Source organism: Ranitomeya imitator, chromosome 1 (genome assembly GCF_032444005.1).
Source record: "Ranitomeya imitator isolate aRanImi1 chromosome 1, aRanImi1.pri, whole genome shotgun sequence".
In the NCBI taxonomy this organism is placed as follows: Eukaryota; Metazoa; Chordata; class Amphibia; order Anura; family Dendrobatidae; genus Ranitomeya; species Ranitomeya imitator.
The window spans coordinates 528,445,450-528,468,316 of NC_091282.1; the positions used below are offsets into that span (position 1 = coordinate 528,445,450).

At 45.0% G+C, this 22,867-nt stretch overlaps 1 protein-coding gene across 1 annotated transcript in view; it reads right to left on the reverse strand.

The window, feature by feature from the left end:
• Positions 1-13,879: 13,879 nt before the first annotated feature.
• Positions 13,880-22,867, reverse strand: part of LOC138677201 (solute carrier family 46 member 2-like) — a 95,073-nt gene continuing 86,085 nt past the window's right edge. The window contains exon 5 of the mRNA XM_069767149.1: positions 13,880-14,935. Within this exon, the coding sequence (XP_069623250.1) occupies positions 14,866-14,935 (70 nt within the window). The 3' untranslated portion in view covers positions 13,880-14,865. The remainder of the gene's footprint in view (positions 14,936-22,867) is intronic.

Here is a 22,867-nt window from a genome sequence, read left to right on the forward strand (position 1 = left end):
TTAAACCCCCAGGTGCTTCACAGAAGTTTATAATGCAGAGCCATGAAAATTAAAAATAATTTTTCTTTTCTCAAAAATGATTTTTTAGCCTGGAATTTCCTATTTTGCCAATGGTAATAGGAGAAATTGGACCACAAATGTTGTTGTCCAGTTTGTCCTGAGTACGCAGATATCCCATATGTGGGGGTAAACCACTGTTTGGGCGCACGGTAGGGCTCAGAAGGGAAGGCACGCCATTTGGCTTTTTAAATGGAAAATTAGCTCCAATCATGAGCGGACACCATGTCGCGTTTGGAGAGCCCCTGTGTGCCTAAACATTGGAGATCCCCCACAAAAGACCCCATTTTGGAAACTAGACCCCCAAAGGAACTAATCTAGATGTGTGGTGAGCACTTTGAACCCTCAAGTGCTTCACAGAAGTTTATAACGCAGAGCCATGAAAATTTAAAAAAAAAATTATTTTCTCAAAAATGATTTTTTAGCCCGCTATTTTTTATTTTCCCAAGGGTAACAGGAGAAATTTGACCCCAAAAGTTGATGTCCAGTTTCTCCTGAGTACGCTGATACCCCATATGTGGGGGTAAACCACTGTTTAGGCACATGCTGGGGCTCGGAAGTGAAGTAGTGACGTTTTGAAATGCAGACTTTGATGGAATGCTCTGCGGGCGTCACGTTGCGTTTGCAGAGCCCCTGATGTGGCTAAACAGTAGAAACCCCCCACAAGTGACCCTATTTTGGAAACTAGACCCCGAAAGGAACTTATCTAGATGTGAGGTGAGCACTTTGAACCCCCAAGTGCTTCACAGAAGTTCATAACACAGAGCAGTGAAAATAATAAATACGTTTTCTTTCCTCAAAAATAATTATTTAGCCCAGAATTTTTTATTTTTCCAAGGGTTACAGGAGAAATTGGACCACAAAAGTTGTTGTCCAGTTTGTCCTGAGTACGCTGATACCCCATGTGTGGGGGTAAACCACTGTTTGGGCACACGTCGGGGCTCAGAAGGGAAGTAGTGACTTTTGAAATGCAGACTTTGATGGAATGGTCTGCGGGCGTCACGTTGCGTTTGCAGAGCCCCTGGTGTGCCTAAACAGTAGAAACCCCCCACAAGTGACCCCATTTTAGAAACTAGACCCCGCAAGGAACTTATCTAGATATGTGGTGAGCACTTTGAACTCCCAAGTGTTTCACAGACGTTTACAACGCAGAGCCGTGAAAATAAAAAATTATTTTTCTTTCCTCAAAAATTATGTTTTAGCAAGCATTTTTTTATTTTCACAAGGGTAACAGGAGAAATTGGACCCCAGTAATTGTTGTGCAGTTTGTCCTGAGTATGCTGGTACCCCATATGTGGGGGTAAACCACTGTTTGGGCGCACGTCGGGGCTCGGAATTGAGGGAGCACAATTTGACTTTATGAATACAAGATTGGCTGGAATCAATGGTGGCGCCATGTTGCGTTTGGAGACCCCTGATGTGCCTAAACAGTGGAAACCCCTCAATTCTAACTCCAACACTAACCCCAACACACCCCTAACCCTAATCCCAACTGTAGCCATAACCCTAATCACACCCCTAACCACAACCCTAATTCCAACCCTAACCCTAAGGCTACGTGCCCACGTTGCGGATTCGTGTGAGATTTTTCAGCATCATTTTTGAAAAATCCGCAGGTAAAGGGCACTGCGTTTTACCTGCGGATTTACCGTGGATTTCCAGTGTTTTTTGTGCGGATTTCACCTGTGGATTCCTATTGAGGAACAGGTGTAAAACGCTGCGGAATCCGCACAAAGAATTGACATGCTGCGGAAAATACAACGCAGCGTTTCCGCGTGGTATTTTCCGCACCATGGGCACAGCGGATTTGGTTTTCCATATGTTTACATGGAACTGCAAACCTGATGGAACACTGCTGCGAATCCGCAGCGGCCAATCCGCTGCAGATCCGCAGCAAAATCCGCACCGTGTGCACATAGCCTAATTCTAAAGGTATGTGCACACGCTGCGGAAAACGCTGCGGATCCGCGGCAGTTTCCCATGAGTTTACAGTTCAATGTAAACCTATGGGAAACAAAAATCGCTGTACACATGCTGCGGAAAAACTGCACGGAAACGCAGCGGTTTACATTCCACAGCATGTCACTTCTTTCTGCGGATTCCGCAGCGGTTTTACAACTGCTCCAATAGAAAATCGCAGTTGTAAAACCGCAGTGAAATGCGCAGAAAAACCGCGGTAAATCCGCGATAAATCCACAGCGGTTTAGCACTGCGGATTTATCAAATCCGCAGCGGAAAAATCCGCAGAGGACCAGAATACGTGTGCACATACCGAAACCCTAACCCTACCCCTAACCCTAGCCCTACCCCTAACCCTACCCCTAACCCTAACCCTACCCCTAACCCTAGCCCTACCCCTAACCCTAACCCTAGCCCTACCTCTAACCCTACCCCTAACCCTACCCCTAACCCTAACCCTAACCCTACCCCTAACCCTACCCCTAACCCTAGCCCTACCCCTAACCCTACCCCTAACCCTACCCCTAACCCTAACCCTATTCTAACCTTAGTGTAAAAAAAAAAAAAAATTCTTTATTTTTTTATTGTCCCTACCTATGGGGGTGACAAAGGGGGGGGGTCATTTACTATTTTTTTTTATTTTGATCACTGAGATAGGTTATATCTCAGTGATCAAAACTCACTTTGGAACGAATCTGCCGGCCGGCAGATTCGGCGGGCGCACTGCACATGTGCCCGCCATTTTGGAAGATGGCGGCGCCCAGGAGAGAAGACGGACGAATCCCGGGAGGTAAGTATAAGGGGGGGGGGAGATCAGGGCACGGGGGGAGCGTCGGAGCACGGGGGGTGGGGGGTGGATCGGAGCATGGGGGGTGGATCGGAGCACGGGGGGGAATCGGAGCACGGGGGGGATCGCTGTGCGGGGGGGTGATCGGAGTGCGGGGGGGTTTGTGTCATGATCCCAATGGCAGGGGATCACCAAAGGACAAGCACAGATACAAACAAGCTCTAGGGCGATGGAACCTGAGCTGACCGCGACCCTGAACCTAACACACAAATAAAAGTAGCCGGGGAACGTGCCTACGATGATCCTAGACGTCTCGCTCCAGCCGAAGATCTAACTTCCCCTATTAGTAGAAACACAGACCTCTCTTGCCTCCAGAGAAATCCCCCACAGAAATAGCAGCCCCCCACATATAATGACGGTGAAATGAGAGGAAAGCACATACGCAGTATGAAAACAGTTTCAGAAAAATGAGGCCCGCTAAAGCTAGATAGCAGAGGATACAAAAGTGAACTGCGCGGTCAGCGAAAAACCCTTCAAAAAACCATCCTGAAATTACTTGAACTCATGTGCCAACTCATGGTACATGAGGAGCAATTTCAGCCCACTAGAGCAACCAGCAGCAAGAATCACATATCTGCAGGCTGGACTAAAAACCAAATAAAGCAAAACACCAAAACAGGAAAATCCAAACTTAGCTTGACCAGAAGGTTCTAGGAGCAGGGAGCAGAGGTAACAAGACACACTGGATACATTGATAACCGGCGAGGAAATGCCAGCAAAGCCAGGTTAAATAGGAAACTCCCATATGCTGATGGAACAGGTGGAACCCAGAAACCCAGGAAAGACAAGTAACATAGTAACATAGTAACATAGTTAGTAAGGCCGAAAAAAGACATTTGTCCATCCAGTTCAGCCTATATTCCATCATAATAAATACCCAGATCTACGTCCTTCTACAGAACCTAATAATTGTATGATACAATATTGTTCTGCTCCAGGAAGACATCCAGGCCTCGAACCCCTCGACTGAGTTCGCCATCACCACCTCCTCAGGCAAGCAATTCCAGATTCTCACTGCCCTAACAGTAAAGAATCCTCTTCTATGTTGGTGGAAAAACCTTCTCTCCTCCAGACGCAAAGAATGCCCCCTTGTGCCCGTCACCTTCCTTGGTATAAACAGATCCTCAGCGAGATATTTGTATTGTCCCCTTATATACTTATACATGGTTATTAGATCGCCCCTCAGTCGTCTTTTTTCTAGACTAAATAATCCTAATTTCGCTAATCTATCTGGGTATTGTAGTTCTCCCATCCCCTTTATTAATTTTGTTGCCCTCCTTTGTACTCTCTCTAGTTCCATTATATCCTTCCTGAGCACCGGTGCCCAAAACTGGACACAGTACTCCATGTGCGGTCTAACTAGGGATTTGTACAGAGGCAGTATAATGCTCTCATCATGTGTATCCAGACCTCTTTTAATGCACCCCATGATCCTGTTTGCCTTGGCAGCTGCTGCCTGGCACTGGCTGCTCCAGGTAAGTTTATCATTAACTAGGATCCCCAAGTCCTTCTCCCTGTCAGATTTACCCAGTGGTTTCCCATTCAGTGTGTAATGGTGATATTGATTCCTTCTTCCCATGTGTATAACCTTACATTTATCATTGTTAAACCTCATCTGCCACCTTTCAGCCCAAGTTTCCAACTTATCCAGATCCATCTGTAGCAGAATACTATCTTCTCTTGTATTAACTGCTTTACATAGTTTTGTATCATCTGCAAATATCGATATTTTACTGTGTAAACCTTCTACCAGATCATTAATGAATATGTTGAAGAGAACAGGTCCCAATACTGACCCCTGCGGTACCCCACTGGTCACAGCGACCCAGTTAGAGACTATACCATTTATAACCACCCTCTGCTTTCTATCACTAAGCCAGTTACTAACCCATTTACACACATTTTCCCCCAGACCAAGCATTCTCATTTTGTGTACCAACCTCTTGTGCAGCACGGTATCAAACGCTTTGGAAAAATCGAGATATACCACGTCCAATGACTCACCGTGGTCTAGTCTATAGCTTACCTCTTCATAAAAACTGATTAGATTAGTTTGACAGGAGCGATTTCTCATAAACCCATGCTGATATGGAGTTAAACAGTTATTCTCATTGAGATAATCCAGAATAACATCCCTCAGAAACCCTTCAAATATTTTACCAACAATAGAGGTTAGACTTACTGGCCTATAATTTCCAGGTTCACTTTTAGAGCCCTTTTTGAATATTGGCACCACATTTGCTATGCGCCAGTCCTGCGGAACAGACCCTGTCGCTATAGAGTCACTAAAAATAAGAAATAATGGTTTATCTATTACATTACTTAGTTCTCTTAGTACTCGTGGGTGTATGCCATCCGGACCCGGAGATTTATCTATTTTAATCTTATTTAGCCGGTTTCGCACCTCTTCTTGGGTTAGATTGGTGACCCTTAATATAGGGTTTTCATTGTTTCTTGGGATTTCACCTAGCATTTCATTTTCCACCGTGAATACCGTGGAGAAGAAGGTGTTTAATATGTTAGCTTTTTCCTCGTCATCTACAACCATTCTTTCCTCACTATTTTTTAAGGGGCCTACATTTTCAGTTTTTATTCTTTTACTATTGATATAGTTGAAGAACAGTTTGGGATTAGTTTTACTCTCCTTAGCAATGTGCTTCTCTGTTTCCTTTTTGGCAGCTTTAATTAGTTTTTTAGATAAAGTATTTTTCTCCCTATAGTTTTTTAGAGCTTCAATGGTGCCATCCTGCTTTAGTAGTGCAAATGCTTTCTTTTTACTGTTAATTGCCTGTCTTACTTCTTTGTTTAGCCACATTGGGTTTTTCCTATTTCTAGTCCTTTTATTCCCACAAGGTATAAACCGCTTACACTGCCTATTTAGGATGTTCTTAAACATTTCCCATTTATTATCTGTATTCTCATTTCTGAGGATATTGTCCCAGTCTACCAGATTAAGGGCATCTCTAAGCTGTTCAAACTTTGCCTTCCTAAAGTTCAATGTTTTTGTGACTCCCTGACAAGTCCCCCTAGTGAAAGACAGGTGAAACTGCACAATATTGTGGTCGCTATTTCCTAAATGCCCAACCACCTGCAGATTTGTTATTCTGTCAGGTCTATTAGATAGTATTAGGTCTAAAAGTGCTGCTCCTCTGGTTGGATTCTGCACCAATTGTGAAAGATAATTTTTCTTGGTTATTAGCAGAAACCTGTTGCCTTTATGGGTTTCACAGGTTTCTGTTTCCCAGTTAATATCCGGGTAGTTAAAGTCCCCCATAACCAGGACCTCATTATGGGTTGCAGCTTCATCTACCTGCTTTAGAAGTAGACTTTCCATGCTTTCTGTTATATTTGGGGGTTTGTAACAGACCCCAATGAGAATTTTGTTACCATTTTTCCCTCCATGAATTTCAACCCATATGGACTCGACATCCTCATTCCCTTCGCTAATATCCTCCCTTAAAGTGGATTTTAGACAAGACTTTACATAGAGACAAACCCCTCCTCCTCTCCGATTTTTACGATCCTTTCTAAACAGACTGTAACCCTGTAAGTTAACTGCCCAGTCATAGCTTTCATCTAACCATGTCTCGGTTATTCCCACTATGTCAAAGTTACCTGTAGATATTTCTGCTTCTAGTTCTTCCATCTTGTTTGTCAGGCTTCTGGCGTTTGCGAGCATGCAGTTTAGAGGATTTTGTTTTGTTCCAATCTCCTCACTGTGGATTGTTTTAGAAATGTTCTTACCTCCCTTCTGAGTATGTTTTCCTGGGTCGTCTTTGTTCGAGTCTAATGTTTTTCTTCCCGTCCCCTCTTCTTCTAGTTTAACGCCCTCCTGATGAGTGTAGCGAGTCTTCTGGCGAATGTGTGTTTCCCAGGTTTGTTGAGGTGTAGTCCGTCTCTGGCGAGGAGTCCATCATACCAGTAATTCACACCGTGGTCCAGGAATCCAAATCCTTGTTGTCTGCACCATCGTCTTAGCCAGTTGTTTGCATCAAGGATCCTGTTCCATCTCCTGGTGCCATGCCCGTCTACTGGAAGGATAGAAGAAAAAACTACCTGTGCATCCAGTTCCTTTACTTTCTTCCCCAACTCTTCAAAGTCCTTGCAGATTGTCGGTAGGTCCTGCCTTGCCGTGTCATTGGTGCCAACATGTATCAGAAGAAATGGGTGGACGTCCTTGGAGCTGAAGAGCTTTGGTATCCTATCGGTCACATCCTTGATCATCGCACCTGGAAGGCAGCATACTTCTCTTGCAGTTATGTCCGGTCTGCAGATGGCTGCTTCGGTGCCTCTCAGTAGTGAGTCTCCCACCACCACCACTCTTCGTTTCTTCTTGGCTGTACTTTTTGCTGTCACTTGTTGCTGTGTGCCCTTTTCTTTTTTGCTTGCTGGTATTGCTTCATTCTTAGGTGTGCCATCTTCATCCTCTACAAAGATTTGATATCGGTTCTTCAGTTGTGTGGTTGGTGATTTCTCCATGGTCTTCTTGCTTCTTTTGGTCACATGCTTCCACTCATCTGCTTTTGGAGGTTCTCTGACACTTTTTGCACCTTCTGTGACCAGTAGAGATGCTTCTGTTCTGTCTAGAAAGTCTTCATTCTCTTTGATGAGTTTCAAAGTTGCTATTCTTTCTTCCAGACCCCGCACCTTTTCTTCTAAAAGGGCCACTAGTCTACACTTCTGACAGGTGAAATTGGATTCTTCTTCTGGTCGATCTGTGAACATGTAGCACATGCTGCAGCTCACCATGTAGGTTGTCACATCTGCCATGTTGCTCCTAGATCCTGCTGACTTGCTGTGTGTTTTCCTTCTTGTGTAATCTACTCAGCCAAGCTCTCTTGCAATAATGTCCTACAGGCAAAAATTCGCGATCAAATGTGTGTGTGGAGAAAAAAGGGGACAGAATTTCAGGAAAGAACATCTCGCCAACCATTAAGCATGGGGGTGGATCAATCATGATTTGGGGTTGTGTTGCAGCCCAATGGCACTGAGGACATTTCAAGGGTAGAAGGAAGAAAGGATTCAATGACGTTTCAACAAATTCTTGACACAAACATAACACCATCGGTAAAAAAGCTGAGGTTGAAAAGGTGATGGCTTTTACAAATGGATAATGGTTTGGTGATGCTTTCGAAGCAGCTGGTCCCGGCTGTACCCAACGATCTTCTAGCTTAGGGAGACTTCGCTTCTCCCAGAAGGCACCTGGAATATGCAAATTAGCCTCCTGAAGCTTGAATCCCTGGTTTGGTGATGCTTTCGAAGCAGCTGGTCCCGGCTGTACCCAACGATCTTCTAGCTTAGGGAGACTTCGCTTCTCCCAGAAGGCACCTGGAATATGCAAATTAGCCTCATGAAGCTTGAATCCCTGGTTTGGTGATGCTTTCGAAGCAGCTGGTCCCGGCTGTACCCAACGATCTTCTAGCTTAGGGAGACTTCACTTCTCCCAGAAGGCACCTGGAATATGCAAATTAGCCTCCTGAAGCTTGAATCCCAAGTCACCCAGTACCATCAGTAACCACCAGAGGGAGCCCAAAAACAGAACTCACAACAGTACCCCCCCCTTGAGGAGGGGTCACCGAACCCTCACGAGAACCACCAGGGCGACCAGGATGAGCCCTATGAAAAGCGCGAACCAAATCATCAGCATGAACATCCGAGGCAACCACCCAAGAATTATCCTCCTGACCATAACCCTTCCACTTGACCAAATACTGGAGTTTCCGTCTGGAAACACGAGAATCCAAGATCTTCTCCACAACATACTCCAATTCTCCCTCCACCAGCACTGGAGCAGGAGGCTCAAGCGAAGGAACAACAGGTACCTCATACTTCCGCAACAACGACCGATGGAACACATTATGAATAGCAAACGATGCCGGGAGATCCAAACGAAACGACACAGGGTTAAGAATTTCCAAGATCCTATAGGGACCGATGAACCGAGGCTTGAACTTAGGAGAAGAGACCTTCATAGGAACAAAACGAGAAGACAACCACACCAAGTCACCAACAAGAAGTCGAGGACCCACGCGGCGACGGCGATTAGCAAACTGCTGAGCCTTCTCCTGGGACAACTTCAAATTGTCCACCACATGACTCCAAATCCGGTGCAACCTATCCACCACCATGTCCACTCCAGGACAATCAGAAGGTTCCACCTGACCAGAGGAAAAACGAGGATGAAACCCCGAATTACAAAAGAAAGGAGAAACCAAGGTAGCAGAACTAGCCCGATTATTAAGGGCAAACTCGGCCAGCGGCAAAAAGGTAACCCAGTCATCCTGATCAGCAGAAACAAAACACCTTAAATAAGTTTCCAAGGTCTGATTAGTTCGTTCAGTCTGGCCATTCGTCTGAGGATGGAATGCAGACGAAAAGGACAAATCAATGCCCATCTTAGCACAGAACGTCCGCCAAAATCTAGACATAAACTGGGATCCCCTGTCAGAAACGATGTTCTCAGGAATCCCATGCAAACGAACCACATTCTGAAAAAACAGAGGGACCAACTCAGAGGAGGAAGGCAACTTAGGCAAGGGTACCAGATGAACCATTTTAGAAAAGCGATCACACACAACCCAGATGACGGACATTTTTTGAGAGACAGGGAGATCCGAAATAAAGTCCATGGAAATGTGCGTCCAAGGCCTCTTCGGGATAGGCAAAGGTGACAACAATCCACTGGCCCGAGAACAGCAAGGCTTAGCCCGAGCACAAACCTCACAAGACTGCACAAAAGAACGCACATCCCTCGACAAGGAAGGCCACCAAAAAGACCTGGCCACCAAGTCTCTAGTACCAAATATTCCAGGATGACCTGCCAACGCAGAAGAATGGACCTCGGAGATGACTCTACTGGTCCAATTATCCGGAACAAACAGTCTCTCAGGCGGACAACGATCAGGTTTACCCGCCTGAAACTCCTGCAAAGCACGTCGCAAGTCTGGGGAGACAGCAGACAAAATCACCCCATCCCTAAGGATACCAGAGGGCTCAGAATTTCCAAGGGAGTCAGGCACAAAACTCCTAGAAAGAGCATCCGCCTTCACATTCTTTGAACCTGGCAGGTATGAAACCACAAAATTGAAACGAGAGAAAAACAGTGACCAACGAGCCTGTCTAGGATTCAGACGCCTGGCAGACTCAAGGTAAATCAAATTTTTGTGATCAGTCAAGACCACCACACGATGTCTAGCACCCTCTAGCCAACGACGCCACTCATCAAATGCCCACTTCATGGCCAAAAGTTCCCGATTACCAACATCATAATTCCGCTCAGCCGGCGAAAACTTTCTAGAAAAAAACGCGCATGGCTTCATCACTGAGCCATCGGAGCTTCTCTGTGACAAAACCGCCCCCGCTCCAATCTCGGAAGCATCAACCTCAACCTGAAAAGGGAGCGAAACATCTGGCTGACGCAACACAGGAGCAGAAGAAAACCGGCGCCTAAGTTCCTGAAAGGCCTCCACAGCCGCAGGAGACCAATTAGCAACATCAGCACCCTTCTTAGTCAAATCCGTCAAAGGCTTAACAACACTAGAAAAATTAGTTATAAAACGACGATAGAAATTAGCAAAGCCCAAGAACTTCTGTAGACTCTTAAGAGATGTAGGCTGCGTCCAGTCACAAATAGCCTGAACCTTGACGGGATCCATCTCAATAGTAGAAGGGGAAAAAATATACCCCAAGAAAGAAATCTTCTGGACTCCAAAGAGACACTTTGAGCCTTTTACAAACAAGGAATTGGCCCGCAGGACCTGAAACACCTTCCTGACCTGCTGAACATGAGACTCCCAGTCATCAGAAAAAACCAAAATATCATCCAAATACACAATCATAAATTTATCCAGATATTCACGGAAAATATCGTGCATAAAGGACTGGAAGACTGAAGGAGCATTAGAAAGTCCAAAAGGCATTACCAAATACTCAAAATGGCCCTCAGGCGTATTAAATGCGGTTTTCCACTCATCACCTTGCTTTATTCGTATAAGATTATACGCACCCCGAAGATCAATCTTAGTGAACCATTTAGCCCCCTTAATGCGAGCAAACAAATCAGTCAACAATGGCAAAGGATACTGATATTTTACGGTAATCTTATTCAAAAGACGATAATCTATACAAGGCCTCAAGGAACCATCTTTCTTGGCCACGAAAAAAAAACCTGCTCCCAAAGGGGACAAAGATGGACGGATATGTCCCTTTTCCAAGGACTCCTTAACATAATCCCGCATAGCAGTATGCTCTGGCACTGACAGATTGAACAAACGACCTTTAGGAAATTTACTGCCTGGAATTAAATTTATAGCACAATCGCAATCCCTGTGAGGAGGAAGCGAACTGAGCTTAGGCTCCTCAAAAACATCCCGATAGTCAGACAAAAACACAGGAATCTCAGAAGGAGTAGATGAAGCGATAGAAATTGGAGGTGCATCATCATGAACCCCCTGACAACCCCAGCTTAACACAGACATTTTTTTCCAGTCAAGGACTGGATTATGAGTTTGTAACCATGGCAGACCAAGTACTAGAACATCATGCAAATTATACAGTACCAGGAAGCGAATCACCTCCTGATGAACGGGAGTCATACGCATGGTCACTTGTGTCCAGTACTGAGGTTTATTCATAGCCAAAGGTGTAGAGTCAATTCCCTTCAAAGGAATAGGGACTTCCAGAGGCTCCAGACTAAACCCACAGCGATTGGCAAATGACCAATCCATAAGACTCAGGGCAGCGCCTGAATCCACATAGGCATCGACGGAAATGGATGATAATGAATAAATCAGAGTCACAGACAGAATGAACTTAGACTGTAAAGTACTAATGGCAACAGACTTATCAACCTTTTTTGTGCGTTTAGAGCATGCTGATATAACATGAGCTGAATCACCACAATAAAAGCACAACCCTTTTTTCCGCCTATACTTTTTCCGTTCACTTCTGGACTGAATTCTATCACATTGCATTATCTCAGGTGACGGTTCAGACGACACCGCCAAATGATGCACAGGTTTGCGCTCCCGTAAACGCCGATCAATCTGAACAGCCATAGTCATAGACTCATTCAGACCAGCAGGCGCAGGGAACCCCACCATAACATCTTTAATGGCCTCAGAAAGGCCATCTCTGAACTTTGCAGCCAGAGCGCACTCATTCCACTGAGTAAGCACCGACCACTTCCGAAATTTTTGACAATAAATTTCTGCTTCATCTTGCCCCTGAGAGAGGGCCAACAAAGCTTTTTCAGCCTGAATCTCTTGGTTAGGTTCCTCATAGAGCAAACCCAATGCCAGAAAAAACGCATCCGCATTAAGCAACGTAGGGTCCCCTGGTGCCAATGCAAATGCCCAATCCTGAGGGTCACCCCGCAGGAAAGATATAATTATCTTGACTTGCTGAGCAGGGTCTCCAGAGGAGCGAGATTTCAGAGAAAGAAACAACTTGCAATTGTTCCTAAAATTAAGAAAACGAGATCTATCTCCAGAAAAAAACTCTGGGACAGGAATTCTAGGTTCAGACATAGGAGCATGTACAACAAAATCCTGTATATTTTGAACCTTAGTGGCAAGATTATTCAGGCTGGAAGCCAAACTCTGGACGTCCATGATAAACAGCTGGGATCAGAGCCATTCAAAGATTAAGAGGAGGAGGAAGTAGCCAGGCTGCAATAAGGCTAGGCAGCAAACTCTGAGGGAAAGAGAAGGAAAAAAAAAAAAAAACTTCCTCAGACTACTTATCCTCCTACTTCAGCCAATACAATTAACACTTTGTGGGCCGGTTATACTGTCATGATCCCAATGGCAGGGGATCACCAAAGGACAAGCACAGATACAAACAAGCTCTAGGGCGAAGGAACCTGAGCTGACCGCGACCCTGAACCTAACACACAAATAAAAGTAGCCGGGGAACGTGCCTACGATGATTCCTAGACGTCTCGCGCCAGCCGAAGGATTAACTTCCCCTATTAGTAGAAACACAGACCTCTCTTGCCTCCAGAGAAATCCCCCACAGAAATAGCAGCCCCCCACATATAATGACGGTGAAATGAGAGGAAAGCACATACGCAGTATGAAAACAGTTTCAGAAAAATGAGGCCCGCTAAAGCTAGATAGCAGAGGATACAAAAGTGAACTGCGCGGTCAGCGAAAAACCCTTCAAAAAACCATCCTGAAATTACTTGAACTCATGTGCCAACTCATGGTACATGAGGAGCAATTTCAGCCCACTAGAGCAACCAGCAGCAAGAATCACATATCTGCAGGCTGGACTAAAAACCAAATAAAGCAAAACACCAAAACAGGAAAATCCAAACTTAGCTTGACCAGAAGGTTCTAGGAGCAGGGAGCAGAGGTAACAAGACACACTGGATACATTGATAACCGGCGAGGAAATGCCAGCAAAGCCAGGTTAAATAGGAAACTCCCATATGCTGATGGAACAGGTGGAACCCAGAAACCCAGGAAAGACAAGTCACCCAGTACCATCAGTAACCACCAGAGGGAGCCCAAAAACAGAACTCACAACAGGTTTGATTGGAGCACGGGGGGTGTGATTGGAGCACGGGGGGAGCGGACAGGAGGACGGGGGAGCGGAGCACAGGACGGAGGGGAGCGGACCACAGATCGGGGGGCGGGGGGGGGGGGGCGATCGGTGGGGTGGGGGGGCACATCAGTGTTTCCAGCCATGGCCGATGATATTGCAGCATCGGCCATGGCTGGATTGTAATATTTCACCAGTTTTTTAGGTGAAATATTACAAATCGCTCTGATTGGCAGTTTCACTTTCAACAGCCAATCAGAGCGATCGTAGCCACGGGGGGGGTGAAGCCACCCCCTCTGGGCTAAACTACCACTCCCCCTGTCCCTGCAGGCTGGGTGAAATTGGAGTTAACCCTTTCACCCGGCCTGCAGGGACGCGATCTTTCTGTGACACAGCATATGCGTCACAGGTCGGATTGGCACCGACTTTCATGACGCATACGCTGTGTCACAGGTCGGGAAGGGGTTAATAAGGGTTAAAGAAAAATTTAACAGCAAGGACCTGGTGAGTGCTCCATCTCTTTGCTTCTCGTTTGTGTACCATAAGAATATCTTTTGTGTATGCACTACCCAGAAGAGGTCCTGGAAATTGATTTGCGGGGTGAAATCTGTCTTTAACTTAGCACATATTCATCTTTTTTATTGGTGCCTGAATCTTTTGAATTCTGTGATATGCTTAATCCTGGCCACATTCCTACTAGACTGTTCCCTGCCTCACGCAATACACATGCATTATGCAATGCTGCGCCCATCTAGTCGGAATGTGGCCAAGAGTTTACACATCGCATACTTGTGGTCACATGAGCGCGGATCCTGGCACCGGAGAATCCACACAGTGCAAAGTGAGATCAATGTGAGGATTCATAAGTTTGCAGTCACATAGAGTGACGGCAGACTTGTAGTTTTTGACTGGACAACCCATTTAATATGGATAGCAGCCTACGGGCCTTGTTGCACCAAAGAAATCCAAGACATACGGAGGCATGATGAGGTTATTTACTGGCTTTTTGAGAGCTAAAACCCTCATTAACATTTGCAATTCGGTGTGAAATATGGGACTGCATTGTGTGTCATATTTGGCACTGAGCAGTACCTACTTGTTGCATTGTTTTGTATTTGATTTCATATTTTACAGGATGAATCATATTCTGTGTGTTCAGAAAGACGTCATTGCACAATATTACTTCCATACTGTTCTGTACTCGATACCTTACACCATCCCAACAGAATACAGTACCGTGGCATCACAGACAATGAGGTGTACGACCAAAAAACATCTGTGGTCAAGTTAGAAATTAAATTACTGTGCGTTTCTCATTGCTTGCATGGTGATGGCACACTTGGTGTGTGGTTTAATGACTAATTTATACTTGGGAACAGTCTGCCTGTAGTTGTGCATAGTGTTTACACTGCTGGTTCCAATGGCGATGAAAGATGTTTCCACATTGATCAGGAACCTCATTGTGGGTCTGTAACCACTACATTGTTCTGTTGATCTCTTCTGGACCAATTATGGTAGGCTGCAATACTGGAAAGAAAAACAAGAAGAACTATTGTGTATCAAAGAAAAATTCTATAACTATTCTTGATTATTTAAAAAAATCTGTTTTCTTTATAGTAAACATCATTGTTTAAATTAAATTAATAAAAATCTGTTAAATCGCATACTTGCGGTCACATGACCACCTGCTCCTGGGTTTCGGGGAATCTTCACAGTGCACATAATGTCAGGATTCACAAGTCTGTAGTTATATAAAATGACCTCCGACATGTGCTCTAAGGCCGGAAAGCCCTTTTAGAAGATATGTCTGGACTCTAAAAGGTCTGTTTGACAGATATTACATTAACTTATATCTTATAGCGTTATTTGCAATATAATAGCAGTGTGTTTAAAACAACTGAGAAAAAGCTCAATTCTCATAATTGCATTTATTTCCATATTCACTGTACCACCGGCATCCCTGTACGCTTCACATTCTCCCCTCCCCTGGCAGGGATGGCGTCTCACCGCACCTCCTCCTCCTTCTACTTTTTGAGGTCTGCGCATACCTGGCTGATCCCCAGACACTACACATAGGGTGCACACTCTTAAAGAGAAAGCACACACCGTCCAAAAGTGTCCCCAGCCAATGGCTGTGAGACACTTATTATTTAAGGCACCGCCACCTGCCTTGTTTGCACGCTTGCTAGTTCTCAGTTCCCCTTTACCTGCCAGTACCTGACTTTTCCTGCCTGTAACTGTCTTTCTGTGCCTGCAGTGTGTTCCTCTATTCAAGATATACCTGCCAGCACTTGCTTGCCTGTATATAGGCCATGCCTGGCAACACTTGTCTGCACTTGCCGTGCTCACCTGTATACCCACCGTACCTGCCTGCACCTGCCTGTATACCAGCCCTACTTATCTGCACCTGCCATGCCTTAGTGTACACCAGCCATGCCTGCCTGCACCTGCGTGCCTGCCTCTATACCAGCTGTACCTGTGGGCACTTGCGGTGCTTGACTCTATACCAGCTATCCCTGCCAGCACCTGCCATTCCAGCTATCTGCCACTTTGAGGGTCCGAAGTCCATCTTGGAGTAGCACCTGGCGTTAGTTGGGAGCGAAGAATAACCATCAAGGGCTCCAGCGATGACTCAGATGTTTGCCTAATTACGCCCCACCAGGCTCTCCTCTGACCACGGCATAGTGGTTCCACTACTACGGACGTGACAGTTTGCCATGGAATCCACTGGCTCTCAATCTTCCTCTATCTCTGACCTGTTCCAGGAAGTTTCCTACTAGAAAGACCAGCAGGACAAAATCTTTTCTTATTTGTGGACAGTGACCACTCGCTTGGACACACTGACATCTGCAGTCTCATCCGCTCCTGTGCAAGTCGTGGCTACCTCAGTTGTCACTCACCAACCTACCATATTATGACGTGGGTTTACCAATCAATGCGCATCAGTTTGCTTCAGATTGAGCCAAAGTGGCATTCATCATGACCCATCATACTATATAAACTCTGGCATGGCTTAATCCCCTATAGGATAAGAGGGATCTCCTTAAAACAGGCCTTCTCCTCCGCTCCAGTGCTGCACCGATGTGACAATAATAAGCAATTTTATTTGGAGATGGATGCTTCTTCCTCTAGGGCCAGAGCCTTCCTCACCCAGAAATCTACTTACGGTCATATGGTGACCTTTGGTTTCTTCTTCAAAGTCTCCTCGGCTCCAGAATGCAACTACTCAATAGGCGATGGAGAACTCTTAGTGATTAAACTTGCTCTGGAGGAGTGTTGCTTTTTGCTTGAAATAATGATGCATTCAGTAATTATTTATGCTGACCACAAGAACATAGCCTATCTGCAGTCTGTACAGCGGCTAAATCCGCGTCAAAGGAGGTGGTCTCTGTTCTTCGTCCGTTTTCATTTTATTCTTCTGGTAGGCGGACAAGAACAATAAGGTGGATGCATTTTCCGGGTCCTTTCTGTCTTCTGACCAGGAGGTAGAGCCTCAACACATCACTGAGTCCTCCAAAATGGTCACTGTCTCCGGTGGATTTGTCCTGGGTTCCATCCGGAAAGACATATGTCGCTGAACCAGACAAGAAGAGGGTCCTTCAGTGGGGTCACTCATCTAAATTGGCTGGTCATGCCAGACAGAAGAAAATGGCTCTTCTCATTTCACGGTATTGTATTATTGGTAGCCTTCGATGCACAAGGAAATTGCAGATTTCATCTCGTCCTGTCCCTTCTGTGCCCAGAATAAGACTTCGAAACAGCTTCCCAATGGATGATTACTTCCTCTCCCCATTTCATCAGCTCCATGACAGCATATTGTGATGGACTTGTTACAGTAGTTTGTTAACTGTAAGTGATATCTGTAATTTGTATTTAACCCCTTCTCATGTACAGCACCATGGAATCAATGGTGCTATATAAATAATAATAATAGTAATAATGACCCATTTTACTCCGCTCTATGGTCTCCCATCTGCTCATGTGCTTGCCACGAAGTTTATCCAACATTTTTTCCACGTCCATGGGTTACCTCTCCATAAAGTCTCTGATAGAGGCATACAGTTTACATCTCACTTCTGGAGGAGTACCTGCAAACTCCTAAATGTCATCTTGGACTTCTCTTCAGCCTACCATCCACAATTCAGTGGTCAGGTAGAGCAGGTCAATCAGATCCTAACCAAGTTCCCACAGCATTTCCTCACTGCCCATCACAATGACTGGCTCACTCGCCTGCCTTAGGTCGAATTCTCATATAACAACCATGTGAGGGAATCCTCAGCTAAATCTCCATTTTTCGCTGTGTATGGTCAACACTGCAATATTCTGGGTTTTGTGTCTACTGCCACTGTCATTTTTGTGGCTGAAGCTCTCATCAAGGGCTCCTCTAAAATCTGAGAGGACACCAAGACCACATTAATGAAATCTTCTGAACGGATAAAGAGACACGCAGACAAGAGATGTCTGGACCCGCTTCTGTTTCTTCCAGGGGATAAAGTTTGGCTTTCTTCCAAGTTTGACTGTCTCAAGCTTACTTTGTACAAGTTGGGTCCTTGCTTCATCGGTCAATTTGAGGTTCTCAAACAGATTAATGCTGTAGCTTACAAGCTCAAACTGCAGACCTCTTTATGGATCCCCAATTCTTTCCAAGTGTCTCTCCTCAAGCATGTCATCTTCAGGTCCTTCTTCAAGTACCGGGGTACCACTCCTGCTCTAGCCAGCTCTGAAGATGTTTTCGAGGTACAGAATATTCTGGCCACAAAAATGGTAAGAAGCAAAACCTTTTTTCTTGTAGATTGGAATGGTTTTGTTCCTGAGGAGAGGTCATGGGAGCCCAATGAGAACATCTATGCCCCTCTCCTCCTGGAGAGATTTCTTGGAGGCTTGAAGAAGAGGGGGCATAAATGTTGGGTGGGTACTGCAGAGTAGGCATCCCTGCATGCTTCCCATTCCCCCTCCCCCTGCAGGGATGCCGACTCACTCACCACCTCAGCGCTATTCCCAACTCCTCCTGCTGCTTCACAAGGTCTGCGCACCCCTGGCAGATCCTCAGGCACTGCGCTTAGGGCGCAAGCTCCTGGTCTCTTAATGAGACAGCACGTACCTTCCAAAAGTGTCCCCAGCCAATGGCTGGGAGACACTTATAATTTACTTATAATTTAAGGCACCTCCACCTGATGGAAGGTGCCTGAGCAACATGTTCACTCTGTGTTGTTTACACTCATATTAGTTCTCAGGTCCCCTTTATCTGCCAGTTCCTGCCTTTTCCTGCTTCAATCTGTCTGTACATACCTGCAGGATATTCCTGTATTCAAGACATGCCTGCCAGCACATGCGTGCCATGCCCATCTGTATACCAGCCATACCTGACTGCACCTGGTGTGCTCACCTGTATACCAGCTATCCACCTGCCTGCACTTGCCTGTATAAGAGCCGTACCTGCCTGCACTTGCTGTGCCTGCCTGTATACCAGCCGTACATTGCTGCACCTGCCATACCTACCTGCACCTGCAATGCCTACCTGTATATCATCCGTACTTGTACCACTTACTGTGCCTGCCTGTATACCAGCCATCCCTGCAAGCACCTGCTATTCCAGCTCTCTTTCCCTTTGGGGTCAGCTGCTGTGTGTTCGAGGTCTGTCCTGGAGTAGCACATGGCATCCGTCTTGAGTCAAGTCTAACCCCACCATTTAGCGAAGAGTCATGTGTTCGCCTAGTTAAGCCCTGTCAGGCTCTCCTCGGTCCACTGTTCCACTACCACAGACATGACATACACATAGGCACTGGGAGCACTGCACATTCAAATCCAAATGGAAATATGAACATACCGGTAATATAAATTTTTTACATTGAAAATGAAGAAAAAGGAATAACACATTGTTTTAAAAAATAGCAGTGACTGCATTTTCACTTGCAAACTTGGATATTTACAGTGTAAACTGAAATTTATTCACAGACATAACTTTTCTGTTAATCACTGAACTAATATTTAGTTGTATAACCTTTATTTATGATAGCTGCTTTACATCTATGTGGCATGGAATAAACTAACATCTGACACCTGCGAACAGATATTCCAGCCCAAACTGACTGGGTTACATTTCACAGTTCTTTTGCAAATTTAGGTTTTTTCAATCAAAAACATCATTTTTGTTGTCACTCCATAAATTCTCAATCGGATTAAAGTCTGGAGATCGGGCTGGCCACTTCATAACATCAATTTTGTTGTTCTGGAACCATGATGTTGCACGTTTGCTGGAGAAATTGGGTTCACTGTCCTTCTGAAACCCATTTCAGGGGCATTCCTACTTCTGCATAAAGCACCATGACCTCTTTCAGTATTTTGATGTATTCAAACTTGTCCATGGTGAATGGTATGTGATAAATCAGCCCAATGCTTGCACCTCCATGTTTTACAGTCTTCACAGTGTACTGTGGCTTGAATTCAGTGTTTATGGGTATTCTCACAAACTTTTTGTGGCATTCAGACCCATAAGAACAATCTTTCTCTCAGCTGTCCATAGAATGTTGTGCCACTTCTCTTTAGGCCAGTCAGTGTGTTCTTTAGCAAACTGTAACCTTTCCAACACATCTTTATTTTCAGCAATGGTATTTTACGAGGGTTTTTTGCAAATAGCTTGGCTTCGTGTAGACGTCTTCTGATGGTTGCAGGACTCACAGTTTACTGAAGATCTTCTTTGATCTTCCTGGATCTGATCATTAGATGCTTCTTTGCCATTCTTGTGATTCTATGATATACAGTGGGGAAAAAAAGTAGTCAGCGACCAATTGTGCAAGTTCTCCCACTTAAAAAGATGAGAGAGGCCTGTAATTGACATCATAGGTAGACCACAACTATGAGAGTCAAAATGAGAAAACAAATCCAGAAAATTACCTTGTCTAATTTGGCAAGATTTATTTTGCAAATTATGTTGGAAAATAAGTGTTTGGTCATTAAAAAAGGTCATCTCAATATTTTGTTATATATCCTTTGTTGGCAATGACAGTGGTCAAATGTTTTCTGTAAGTCTTCACAAGGTTGGCACACAGTGTTGGAGGTATGTTGGCCCATTCCTCCATGCATATCTCCTCTAGAGCAGTGATATTTTGGGCCTGTTGCTGGCCAAAACGGACTTTCAACTCCCTCCAAAGGTTTTTGGAGAAACAGAGAAACAGCCCCAAAGCATAATGTTGCCACTCCCATGCTTCACAGTTGGTATGGTGTTCTTTGGAGGCAACTCAGCATTCTGTCTCCTCCAAACACAACGAGTTTTATCTCTACCAAACAGTTCTACTTTGGTTTCATCAGACCATATGACATTCTCCCAATACTCTTGTGGATAATCCAAATGCTCTCTAGCAAACTTCAGACGGGCCCAGATATGTACTGGCTTAAGCAGCGGGCACGTCTGGCAATGCAGGATCTGAGTCCCTGTGTGTTACTAAGGATAGCCTTTGTTACGTGGTCCCAGCTCTATACAGGTCATTCACTAGGCCCCCCATGTGGTTCTGCCATTTTTGCTCACCGTTCTTGTGATCATTTTGACCCCACTGTGTGAGTTCTTGCGTGGAGCCCTAGATCGAGGGAGATCGTCAGTGGTCTTGTACTGTATGTCTTCCATTTTGTTATTATTGCTCCCACAGTAGTGATGGGTGAGCACTAAAATGCTCATGTGCCCATTGCCCAGGTCGAGCAAATTGGAATGCTCGGGTGCTCGACTCAATCAACGAGCCCAATGTAAGTCTATGGGAAACTTGAGCATTTTTCTGGCGCCCCATCCCCCCCCCCCCCCCCGGCGGTCTGCAGAGAGACTAGAAATTGCAGAAATTGATGGGAACAGTGCTCAAATGACATAGGAACAGTATGAGGAAGACCCCTGGTAGCAATTCTGACTCCCAGGTCACTGCTGTGAACAATGTTGTCAAAGTCTTATGCCACTTTTACAGACTCACAATAAAACATACAAAAATGAAACCAAAATAGATTTTCCTGGGAAATATGTTAAGGAATATCCTTTCCAGGGTAATGACTTGTATAGAAGGCAAAACAAATAGCCAAAAACAAAAATGTTCCTCCGCACCTGGGGCTATGTTCACACGTAGGGTTTTTGATGCATTTTTGAACTTTAGCATTGCTTTCAACCAAGACAAATGCATTCAATGGGAAATGTCATTTTAACAATTTACAACCTTATCTGGCATGTGGTGTGTGACACATCATCAGACACATTCTGTTTCATTTATGAAGGAGAGACTCAGAGTCACAAAGCCTATTTTTATAGGACCATCAGGCGGCCTTTACTATTCTTAGAGAGCTATCAGCCGGCTGTGCTTTTTTGTTCCCATTATTAAACAGTGGGTCTCCTATACTGTTATTGCACATGCAGTGAGTGACAGGGCTGCCCAAAATTTGGATGCACCTCAAAACCCCTTTGAAGAGACGTACAGCAGGGCTTCCTGAAAACAATGTTCCCATTATTATTAAGTGGGTCTCTCATAATGTTTGCCTATGCAGTGAATGCAAGGCCTGCCCAAAATGTAGACGTACCCAAATACCCCTTTGAAGAGACGTACGGCAGGGCTTTCTGAAAACAATGTTCCCATTATTATTAAGTGGGTATCCCATACTGTTAGCCTATGCAGTGAATGCAAGGCCTGCCAAAAATTTGGAGGCACTACAATGTCCCTTGGAAGAGACGTAGAGGAGGGCCTCATAAAAGAATGTTCCCATTAGAAAAAAGCGGGTCTCCTATAGTGTTTGCCTATCAGTGAATGCAAGGGCTGCCAAAAATTTTAAGTCACTGCAATGCCTCTTGGAAGAGATGTGGAGGAGGGCATCATAAAAAATGTTTCCATTAGAAAGGAGTGGGTCTATTCTTGTAATGCCCATGTACTAAATGTATGGGCTGACAAACATTTACCCCTGGGGATATACATGAACATACTGTATACATTTTTTTACGGGCATCATAAACACCCTTTAAAAAAATTATGTGGGTGTTGCATCGGTCACCCTGGTGATATGGTGGTGGAGGATGAGGATGAGGAGAAGGAGGCAGACAACAGCAAATAGCCAAAATCAGGAAGCGTATACCCATGTGTGGGTGTGAAGAGGTGCATGAGAATAAACCTCCCCAAAAAAGACACTGGATTTGAGTTTATGTTACGCTGCTATCATTCGGTGGTGTTGAGAAGTCTGGCTCAATCCAGCCCTTGTTCCTTTTTTATAAGAGTCAGGCTGTCAGCATTTTCATTTAGCCAGGACCTCCAAGGCTTAGCGAGCCACTTTATGTTACATGTCCAGCTTGGATACCCAGTAATTAGATGGCATAGAGGAATCACGGAGCATCTTCCCAAACTTTCAAACTTTGCACTCCTTCTGACAGTACCCCGCTCCTTAGGGCCTGTGCGTTGGGAGGGTCTGAGAAAACTCTCCCAGAACTTTGACAGTGTTCCTCTG